Source organism: Siphateles boraxobius, unplaced genomic scaffold, assembly GCF_051911475.1.
Source record: "Siphateles boraxobius isolate OS27281-9 unplaced genomic scaffold, OSU_SipBor_1 25, whole genome shotgun sequence".
NCBI classification, from domain to species: domain Eukaryota; kingdom Metazoa; phylum Chordata; class Actinopteri; order Cypriniformes; family Leuciscidae; genus Siphateles; species Siphateles boraxobius.
Window position 1 is genome coordinate 19750561 of NW_027508866.1, and position 11686 is coordinate 19762246.

An 11686-nucleotide genomic window follows, 5' to 3' on the forward strand; every position below is an offset into this window, starting at 1 on the left:
GTGCTGTACCTATAGATACTAAGAAAGTCCTTGTGGTTAAATTGTTTTTGCTAATACATCGCAGGTCAAAGAACATCCAAGTAAAATTCTAAGATTACGGATATACTGTGCCCGTAAAGGTATACGTACTACACATAACCAGCATACACTCTTAAAGTCTGCATGAAACCGAAGTTGCGAATGCGATAGTCTTTTCTTCCCTATTGGACGTATATCTGTATCTAGTAAAACAGCTTCTTGAACAAAAAAAAAAATGTAGGATGGGACTTCATTTTGTCCATGAGGAATTGATTGGAAGATTGTGGTTTGCTATTGGACGATCTCATGTAAGTGACAGGTTCCCCCACCCTCACGTCAGTAAACACATTATCAGAAAAGTGAAAAGATGAGCGGAAGTTACTTTGATTAAAGATTATGAGGACACATGAATTAAAAAAAATGGTCCCACTTTATATTTGGTGGCTTTAACTACTATGTACTTACATTGAAATTAATAATTTGATACAATGGACTCGTACATGTTTTTAAATTGTACTTATCTTTTGAAAATACCTGCATGTAATTACAGCTGTAATTAATGTATGTAATTACACTGTTTACTTTAACCCACCCTTAAAACTACTCATACCACCACACCTGTCCCTAACCTTACTCGTATCACACCTCAATAGCAGCTAAAGTGTTTTACAATACAACATGAAAACAATAAGTACATTGTACACATTTTTCGATGCAAGTACATAGTACTTAAAGCCACTTAATATAAAGTGGGACCAAAAAGGGTCATTATAGATGAATCATTTATAATAAATACTGCAACATTCCTTTCAATTTTGATTTCATGGTCACTTCAAAAATAAAGGATCCAAAAGTGCATAGCGATGCAATGGAACAATTTTTTGGTTCCCCAAAAAAAACTTTCAGACAGTAAACGGTTCTTAAAATAACCTCTTTTTTTATCTGAGGATAAAATATAGAATAGAATATTAGATAGAATATTTTAATAATCTGAAAAAACTTTTTTCCACTATATATATATATATATATATATATATATATATATTTATAAATAGCTTTTTATGCTATGGAAAGATTCCATGGATGTTAAATGTTCTTCATTGAACTATAGATTATTCTTTATTTTTAAGAGTTAAGGCTTCTCACACCAAGGACGATAACTATAAAGAATTAGTTCTAAAAAATCATTCTAAATGTAACAGAATAGCTGAATCCACACTACAACTGAAACGAAAACAAAAACAGCACAGAGGAACAATATTGTTAGAATCCCTTTCAGAATATTTTTTTCCAGCTGATAAATACCATACCATACCATTTTATTTGTATAGCACAATTTAGACAAACAGCAAGGTTACCAAAGAGCTTTACAGAGATAAGAGTAAAATAACAACACAATAACAACACAAACAAATAACATCAACAATGAAAACAACAACAAAGACCACAGCCGCTCTCATGGTAAAACAAAAGCCAGAGAATAAAAATGTTTTCAAACAAATTTAAAAGTGTGGAGGGTGGGTGCCACTTTAATATGTGGAGGTAAATCATTCCACAATTTGGGGGCAACTGCTGAGAAAGAGCGGTCGCCTCTGGTCTTTAGCCTGGTCCTGGGCACGTTCAGCCGCAGCTGATCAGCAGACCTCAGCGACCTTGACGGGGTATGGGTATGCAAGAGCTCAGAGATGTACTGAGGTGCCATCCCATTAACTGACTTAAAAACAAACATCAAAATCTTAAATTGTATTCTAAAATGTACAGGGATCTTGTGAAGTGAAGCCAAGATGGGGGTAATATGTTTGTGTTTCCGGGTCCCTGTTACGAGACGAGCAGCTGCCTTTTGGACCAACTGTAGGCGTGAAAGGGAGGTTTGGTTCAAGCTGATGTAAAGTGCAGTACAATAGTCCAATCTGGTGGAAATAAAAGCATGAATTACACTCTCAAAAAGATCAAAATATACTACAGGTTTAATTTTAGATAAAAGCCTTATATGATAAAAACTGGTTTTAACCACCGTGTTTATCTGCTTATCAAGTTTAAAATCACTGTCAATTTTGATGCCTAAATTGGTGACTACTGGTTTTATATATTGCTGAAACACAATGACCTCAGTTTTTTCTTCGTTTAATTTAAAAAAATTAACAGACATCCAGGCTTTAATATTCTTTAGACATTCAGGGGGCTCAAGGAACTATTTGAGTTTCGTCTCAAGGAGTAAATATATCTGCGAGTCATCCGCATAAAAATGGTATGAAATACCATGTTTTTAAAAAATGTTTCCGAGAGGGAGAAGGTACAACGAGAACAATAGTGGCCCTAGAACTGATCCTTGAGGAACTCCACATGAAAGGGGGGCGGTAGACGATGAGGAGGCACCAAGTTTTACAGAAAAAAAATAGTTCTGATAGATACGATCTGAACCACTGTAGGGCTGTGTCTCGGATGACTACACAGTGCTCTAGGCGAGAGATGAGAAGCACAAGAAGTCTAGAAGCACAAGAATTGCAGAATCCCCACAGTCTGTACTTAATAAAAGATCATTGAAAACTCTTAAAAGTGCATTTCAGTACTATGAAAAGCTTTAAAACCAGATTGAAAATTTTCTAAAATACCATTTATATCTAAATAAGATTTTACTTGTGCAAAAACAGTTTTTTCTAAAATGTTTGCAATAAAAGGTAGCTTTGATATGGGTCTGTAATTTGATAGAATCGTACTGTCCAAATTTTGCTTTTTAATTAAAGGTACCACAGTTGCGTCTTTGCAATAAGATGGGGCAGTTCCTGAGGTTAGACTACTGTTAATAATTTTTTGGACACTTGGCCCTATAGTGGTCCAGACTTCCTTAAACAAACGAGGGGGAACAATGTCCGCGGGACAGGCTGAGAGGTTTAGCGGTGAAATTATTTTTTCGAGACAAGAGAGTGATATAGGCTCAAACTGATCAAAGATAGTTAAACTGGGCAACATTTCAAAAGGATCAGATACAGGTGGAGAGATAGGGGCTCTAATAGAGGCGATCTTGTCTAAGAAGTGGTGTAGAAAATTCTCACAGACTTCAAAGGAATCTTTCAAGCAGGAGGATTTGGGTGGATTTAAAATTGAATCAATACTTTTAAAGAGGACACGTGGTTTGTTTAAGTTTTGAAAAAAAATTTCTTTTAAATATCTAGTTTTTTCAGCTTTAACTATTTTTTGGTACATTCTCCAGTTTCCCTTTAGAATTTCATGAGACATGAAGCTTGTCTGTCTTCCACCGGCGCTCTGCTTTCCTACACTCTCTCCTTGCTGCACGGGTCCTGTCATTAAACCAAGGCTCAGGTATAGGTCTATTGCGCAAGGCTTTTAAAGGAGAGACAATGTCGAGAATGTTGGCACATGTGGAGAGAAAGGAAGAGGTTAATTTCTCTGTCCGCTAAAAGACCATGTCAGACTGACAAAACCTAAATCCATCCTGCTTTAAAGAGCTCGAACATTTAAGTGATGGACAACAAAACTGCAGCACACACTTGAAATAAACAGAATGGTTCTGTCTGTTGGTGTGGACGCTAATACAGTCATTGTTATAGTTATCACTCTTGATATCACCCCTTAATCAAATAAGGACTGGCTGGTTTAAACATAATAATTTGTTACATGTATATAGCGCTTTTCTAGGTACTCAAAGCTCTTTACATAGAAGGGGGGCATCTCCTCAACCACCACCAATGTTCAGCATCCACCTTGATGATGCGACGGCAGCCATACTGCGCCAGAACCCCCACCACACACGGCTTACTGGTGGAGATGAGACAGAGTGATGAAGCCAATCAGTATATATATGGGGATGATGGTCAGGGGCCAATGGGCAAATTTGGCCAGGATGACGGGGTTACACCCCTACTCTTTTTTTTTCAAAGGACATCCTGGGATTTTTATGACCACAGAGAGTCAGGACCTCGGTTTAACGTCTAATCCGAAGGACAGTGCTCTTTGACAGTATAGTGTCCCCATTACTTAACTGGGCCGTTAGGACCCACACAGACCACAGGGTGAGCGCCCCGTGCTGGCCTCACTAACACCTCTTCTAGCAGCAACCTGGTTTTCCCAGAAGGTCTCCCGTCCAGGTACTGACCAGGCTCAGCCCTACTTAACTTCAGTGGGCAACCAGTCTTGGGCTACAGGGTGATTTGGCTGCTGGCGATGGAATAACTCTTTGAATCTTAGGTCCTGTTTAGACTTAGTATTAAGATGTGTTTTGGTCGATCGGATCACAAGTAGACGATGCTAAATGCAGGTGTAAACGGGGTCTAAAACGTTTTGAGCTTTTCCACTTTGACCACTTCCAGAGGTAGTCGAAAACACATTAGACAGGATCATCTGATCGTTCAAAACGCATCTTAATACCAGGTGTAAACAAGAAAATATACTGTATCTGTTCAATGCTCATTAGGAACCCAAAGGAACCGACAAGATCCAATTGGTGTGTGAGAGGTGAATGCCTTTCCATGTGGGAAAACCTTCGTCTTTACTGTACTGTGGTGTCTGATTGAGGTCTTGAAGCACACAAATTTCCAATCATCACTGTTCATGTTCAGATCAGATTTTATGGATGGGGTTTCCATAACCACCCTAAGTCCATGGAAAGCCCCAAATATGTTCTTCCTCTGGGCGGCCAGCCCTTCAGAGCACATCTCAAAGCTTTGATTCGTAGTCTGCACTGAATATTCTATTAGTTGTTGAGGAGCCCGTTCATCCTGGTCCAGCTGGGCCTTCAGATGCTCCATGTCTACCTGTACAAGTTCATTATCAAGCCTGAGCTGCTTGGATCCTGATGGACAGTTCAAGCTGGTGTCCTCACAGAGAAGTCCTTCACAGAGAAGCTCATTCCAGCTGGACCACAGCTGCCGCTTGATCCCTGATGTTGGGCTTTGTGTGTCAGTAGTGGTGGAGTTAGTTAGAGCTGTGGAAGATGGATCCGATGGCTCTTCCAGTGTGAGCAGAGAGATCCAGGAGTGTTCAGAAGAATTATCCTCTGTTGAGCTCCCAGGCGTACAGTGTGCCACAGAGTCTCTCTGGAATGAAGTTGTCAAGATCTAAGATAGGAAGTGGAATTGACAAACGGTCATTTGTGGTTAATGTGATTTCACCAAGTAGAACATGTTCCTGCATCAACATCCTTGCTGATCCTGGAACAACTTTCCAGTCCATCAGACAGATCTGAGGGATAGTTTTTTAGTTAATCAAGTTTAGGCTTACAACAAGGGTTAAGGGCTTCTACATAATTCTTATTCAACTATCGTTTTCCTCTGATTTTAAGGATAAATTATGGGTTGGGGTAGGGATATGGTTAGGACAGGAATGTTGTTGCAGGATCAAATGTTCACAGAGCATTTTACTTCCAAATCTGATGTATTTCTGGGTGAAACAGGATCTTAAATTAGAAAAATGGTTGGACGGGACCTGATTTTATCAATCAGGAATTGATTGGATGGTGTTGGTGGTGGATAGACAGTGTTTTTTTTTTTTTTGGAATAACATAAACAGATGAAATGTTCACACAATAAAACCAGGGTTGTGCAGTAAAAAGGTAAATATGTCGACTTCAAAATTGTGATTGTCATTTCCCCTTCATGGATGGAAGAGCATTTCTTATTGTGTAATCACATTCATAAGGAACTCTGATTTGTACTCTTATTTATATATATATATATATATAAAAGATGCTTTACATCTAGTAATGTAGTGTAATGCTCAGTCTGTTTAGCCAGACTTCGCAGCTGGGCATTCGTCTCCTTCAGGGTGGATATTTCCTCTTGCTTTCTCCTGAGAGTGGCATGAAGCTGTGGAGAGAGACGCACATTATTACTCAGTAATACAATTAGTGAAGTATGTGAGCGCTGGTATGGAGACATCAGAGATGATGTGATTCATCTGGTCAAACATGTGCTGTCAAAACATCACGCACAGAATGAGCTCATTCAGAGTCATTCAGTTCGCATACCTAAAGAAGTGAAGAATCATTGTCACAGGCAAGAATTTTCATATAGGAAAAACTATGAACTGGACGACATGCCACAGAATCTGAATAGATTACCAAGTTATTTGGATTACAAATATAAGTAATATACGGACAAAGTGTGGCCTGAACGATTTTATCATTTATGCAATAAAACACAAAATAGGGAAGTGATCTTAAGTTATCTCACATACGACATTTTTTCTTGTGGGAAATCAGCAACTGCAGCGTGTGAATATTTTCTCATGACTCTGCTGTTCGCTGGTTCTCTAAAACGATTTGATCCCACGGGTTACATATGTGTCTGACGGATCAAAAAAGTGCTTTTTACACAACATAAAGCTATAATTCCAGTTTGCTCCTCAGAAAAATACATGTTTTTTTTACATTAAGTGAGACAAAGTAAAACTGCAAAGAGATATACATTTAGCTGACGCTTTTATCCAAAGCGACTTACAATTGCTAGATATGTCAGAGGTCGCACACCTCTGGAGCAACTAGGGTTAAGTGTCTTGCTCAGGGACACATTGGTGTCTCACAGTGGATTTGAAACCGGGTCTCTCACACCAAAGGCATGTCTTATCCATTGCGCCATCACAACCCCATATACTTATATACTTATATTCTTGGTTTATCATTTCTGTTTTCCAGACAATTGCCTGGTTGTGGTAAAAAAAAACTGTTACTTTAGTGTTTGCAACTTTGGAAAATTGTTGGGTTTGAGAAATTGAGCATACTTTTGCAACTGTGACAAACAATAAACCAAAAAAGCTTGTTTAGAATAGACATGCAGTTTCAATTGTTTCATTGGTCGATCCGAAGAGTAAAACATGTACAGTATGCTGGCAATGATTTGGGAATAAATGACAGATGAAGCGTGATATTTTGGCCAATTCTTCAGTTAGGAGCATTTTTGATTACTTAAAGAGAAACATCCTAAATTTATTTTCATTTACATTTATCACATATCTTGGAATAAAGATCTGATCATGGCCTTGAACAACATTAGAGAGGACTAATTTTTTCATTTAATTTTTCTTTTTTTTATGAAAAGGTTGGATAAACCTTGGAAACTTGGCACAAAAAGTCAGCTAGCAGTCGATTTACTTTGAATTTGTGAAAATAGAAATATTAATGAATTGCTTCTGAATTAAACTTAAAGGTCCCATATTGTACAACTTTCTGAAGTTTTATTTTAGGTTTTGATGTCCTTAAGAATATATATTTGCGGTATAAGTACCAAAAACCATATCAATATATTTTTACAGCTCCTTTCTCAGGAGCTCTGCCAAGAACAGGTCGATTTTGGCCTGTCTTCTTAATATTCATGAGCCTCTCTTCTGATTGGCCTGTTGTTTTCTGAGTGACCCACCATTGGGGGTGGTAAATGAAGGCGGTGACTGAGTAGTTCTGACATCACATTTATACGGAAGTCATAACAGCTTGTGAAAAGTCACAGCTACTTTATGCAGGGCATTTGTCTGTGGATTGACTGTTTTGAAACTTACATGGTAGTTTCATAGCCCCTTGACCTCTGTTATCATGAAACAAGCCAGGAAATTTCAGTTTTGACAATATGGGACCTTTAATATGGTTTGGTAATCCCAGTTATGTTGTGTTCGGGTCATTTTTTACCCGGAGAGGATTTTCTTTAATGTTATCACGGCCTAAAATTTACTGACTTTGCTGACACAAGGTATAACTACTTCTGGATAATTTTTCCCCTTCTTGTTACACTTAAAAATGACCGGCCTAAAAAAAATAGCTTATAATCTCTCATTACGCTATATCATCACCAAATATTGGATTCAATCTTTTTGTCAACTTGTTTTCTTTCAGTTAGGACAGGTTTTGTATTTATTTTTTAAATTGACTGATTGTAAGCCTCATTGATCCAAGCTTATATTGGTCAAAACTGAACATCCAGTTCAGAAAATAAGAGAAACATTTATTGTTCAGGAGCCTGTTTATCATGTTCATGTTTACATTTGTACTTGCAAATATAAAAGCCTCGGACCAGTGCATGCGTGGATACATGCACACCCGTGCTACTGAACACTCTCTCTCACACACACACACACACACACACACACACACACACACACACACACACACACACACACACACACAGACACACACACACACACACACACACACACACATACGATCAGTCAGTTTCAAAAAGAAATACAAAATACAAAAAACCTAATTAAAAGAATCTCCATAAAAACATAAGCCAAAAAACAAACAAAAAAACAATTGTTCTCTAAATGCTTGACATGAATGGAAAATATGAAAAAGTGCAAATTGGTGCAAAAAAGTGAATCTCCCTGATTTTAACACTATGAACTTTTTTAAAACTTTATATTTATGATACAGAGTAAATTATAAAGTTTGGGTGGGGGACAAGCCCAAAACACAGCAATTTTGGCTAATTTAATTAAGGCAAGAAATAAGAAAATAAGGCAAGTAATAATTAAAGAAACACAATAAAAAGTTTAAAGTAGTTATAGTATGAGATGTTATTGTTAAAGCTGCACTGTCTCACACCCACCTGTCTATTGAGCTCTAGAGAGAGATCTGTGTGTTCTGACACTTCATGTGTGGCAGGTGACTGACACTCGCCTGTGGAGAAGAGAAAGATTTTAAAAAATAACAATGTATTGAGTGTTTTTATATTTTTACAAAAATATAAAACAATACCAGCTACTATAATATTTGTAGCCTAATAATAGGCCTATAACAATAATAAAAACACACTAACATATTTTCAGTTTTCAGGTGTAAATTCGTATCTGTATCTAACTTCTTAATTGTTTCTAAGTGCCTTGTCATTTTCTCAGGTCTATAGTAGGCTAATCTCACCTGTGGCAAAGTCCAACAACAGATCTTCATTAGATGACTGGATGTCTGGACTTGCTCCATTATCCTGCTGATGAAATTTCATAAAATGACTCTCATGCAAATTTTTATGCCCTTTTCATTCGTCGTACTGTAATAATCCTACCATAAAGTAAGACAGCTGAGAGTTGAAGCAGGTCTGCATGGTGGAGTGATGCGAGTGAGCATGTGCGCAGTGTTTCTTTCAGACCTGGAATGACATCACAGCGCGACCGTTGTCGTCAGGTGCGCTGTTTGTAGTGACGCGTCGCGTGCCTCGAGTCCGCGCGCTTCAGAGCGCCCTTCATTTAAGCGGCAACCGAAGCTCCTCCGCCTCGTACGCTGCTCTTGTGTACGTTTGACCATAGACATCATATGATATCTATGCGTTTGACTCCTTCACATCAATATTAATACTTCATAAGTGGTCCATAGCTATTTTTGTTTAAAAAACTACGCGTTCTTAGTACAATTTTAGAAGAGAATAAAGTTTTAGGGTGCATATTTCTTTCTCTAAATGTTCATATAGCCTAACATTTTACATTGCTACAGTTTCCACCTGTCCTTTCCAGTCATGTGGTCTATTCTATAGATAATGTAACCAGGACATGGTGATAAGAATAGTTTTATATCACCTTAGGTCACCTAGGCCTACTATCAGCTAGAAGTTTTTCATCTAATATATTGTTTTATTTTAAGCTTTATTTCAATTACCAAAAATGATTTTTAGTAGTTTTAGTTAAAAAATAACAAACACAGAGGGGCTTCATTTTATTCCATTATATTCTAGTGGGAAACACTGAGCACGGAGTAACACGTAGTGCAAGATCTATCTTCCCTGCTGGAAATAATGTTGTTTATTATAAAGCTTGCTAACAGGTCACTCAGATCATTAAGATAACATCAGCCAGAAATACAAAGGGTTTACTCTAAGCATGGTCCATAGTCCGCTTTTAGCTATCATGTCGGAACCACATTACAGAAGAGATCAGATGTGCTTCTTCAGTAGTCACATTCAAATCCAGACTCAAAACACATCTGTTTAACATTTACTCAATGAGTAGCCTACTGCATGTCCAACTGATTACACTGTATCTATCACAGAAAATCTGTTCTGTGGTGTGCGGACTGGAGTCAGTCCTAGCCTCCAAACAAAACTTTGGGGTGCAGATTGGATCGATTCCTTTCCTAGAACTCTTCCTGTTCAATTTTAGGTGAAAAATCTGATCTATTGGAGCGCTGAAAGAACACCACAGACACCGTACAATCAACATGGGAAATTCTCACAGTAAAACAAGCAGCTGTGAACAATATGATAAACCGGTGGTTTGCCAGATGAGAAGTTTTTCTATCCATCTATCATCTTTATATCTCTTTTAATTCCTGTTAATAAATTGTTTTAATTTTCCTTGCTTTTATTTTGTGATTATTTTAATTCCTTTCTGTGTAAAGCACTTTGAATTAGCATAGTGTATGATATGTGCTATATAAATAATCTTGCCTTGCTTTGATGGGTTTGTCAGGAAGTACACTAATGTAATTATTATAAGGTTTTGCTAGCGAACGCAAAGTTTCTCCGGAGAAAATAAAGGTTTTGCTAGCGAAAGCTAAGTTTCTCAGGGGACCATAAAGGTTTTGTTTGCGAACGTGAAGTTTCTCAGGGGAACGTAAAGGTTCTGCTAGCGAAAGCAAAGTTTCTCAGGGGAACGTAAAGGTTTTGCTAGCGAACGAAAGTTTCTCAGGGGAAAATAAAGGTTTTGCTAGCAAAAGCAAAGTTTCTCAGGGGAATTTAAAGGTTTTGCTAGCGAACGCAAGGTTTCTCAGGGGCAAATAAAGGTTTTGCTAGCGAATGCAAAGTTTCTCAGGGGAACGTAAAGGTTTTGCTAGCGAATGCAAAGTTCTCAGGGGAACGTAAAGGTTTTGCTAGTGAACGTGAAGTTTCTCATGGGAACGTAAAGGTTTTGCTAGCGAACGCAAAGTTTCTCAAGGGAACAGAAAGGTTTTGCTAGCGAACGAAAGTTTCTTAGGGGAACGTAACGGTTTTGCTAGCGAACGAAAGTTTCTCAGGGGAACGTAAAGGTTTTGCTAGCGAACAAAAGTTTCTCAGGGGAACGTAAAGGTTTTGCTAGCGAACGGGAAGTTTCTCAGGGGAACTTAAAGGTTTTGCTAGCGAAAGCAAAGTTTCTCAGGGGAACGTAAAGGTTTTGCTAGCGAACTCAAGGTTTCTCAGGGGAAAATAAAGGTTTTGCTAGCGAACGCAAAGTTTCTCAGGGGAAAATAAAGGTTTTGCTAGCAAAAGCAAAGTTTCTCAGGGGAATTTAAAGGTTTTGCTAGCGAACGCAAGGTTTCTCAGGGGCAAATAAAGGTTTTGCTAGCGAATGCAAAGTTTCTCAGGGGAACGTAAAGGTTTTGCTAGCGAATGCAAAGTTCTCAGGGGAACGTAAAGGTTTTGCTAGCGAACGCAAAGTTTCTCAGGGGAAAATAAAGGTTTTGCTAGCGAACGCAAAGTTTCTCAGGGGAAAATATAGGTTTTGCTAGCAAACGCAAAGTTTCTCAGGGGAAAATAAAGGTTTTGCTAGCGAACGCAAAGTTTCTCAGGGGAAAATAAAGGTTTTGCTAGCGAAAGCAAAGTTTCTCAGGGGAAGACAAAATGTTTTGTGAGCGAATGCAAAGTTTTTTAGGGGAACGCAAAATGTTTTGCGAGAGAATGCAAAAGCATTGACTTTATTTTTCCTCCCATCTCCTATTTTTTTCCCCACCACCATGTCCCTTAAGGGGCACCACCCTTTT

At 38.2% G+C, this 11686-nt stretch overlaps 1 protein-coding gene across 1 annotated transcript; it reads right to left on the bottom strand.

Annotated features, from left to right (window-relative positions):
- Nucleotides 1-1117: 1117 nt before the first annotated feature.
- mcidas (multiciliate differentiation and DNA synthesis associated cell cycle protein) lies at nucleotides 1118-11684 on the bottom strand. The gene is made up of 7 exons (XM_077243039.1): nucleotides 11269-11684; nucleotides 9024-11185; nucleotides 8882-8948; nucleotides 8571-8641; nucleotides 5730-5840; nucleotides 3694-5093; nucleotides 1118-1928 (listed from the first exon to the last, which is right to left on the bottom strand). The coding sequence occupies exons 2-6, from the start codon at nucleotides 9060-9062 to the stop codon at nucleotides 4437-4439; spliced, it is 945 nt and encodes a 314-aa protein (XP_077099154.1). The 5' UTR covers nucleotides 9063-11185; nucleotides 11269-11684; the 3' UTR covers nucleotides 1118-1928; nucleotides 3694-4436.
- Between the last annotated feature and the right edge of the window lie 2 nt (nucleotides 11685-11686).

Bases quoted from the DNA above. Each gene is read 5' to 3' on its own strand.
- mcidas (XM_077243039.1), bottom strand. From the start codon at position 9,062: ATGCAGACCTGCTTCAACTCTCAGCTGTCTTACTTTATG. The intron at 8,642-8,881 runs GTGAGATTAGCC...TCTTCTCCACAG, and splicing joins GTTGTTGGACTTTGCCACAG to GCGAGTGTCAGTCACCTGCC. The intron at 5,841-8,570 runs GTGGGTGTGAGA...CTCTCTCCACAG, and splicing joins CTCTAGAGCTCAATAGACAG to CTTCATGCCACTCTCAGGAG.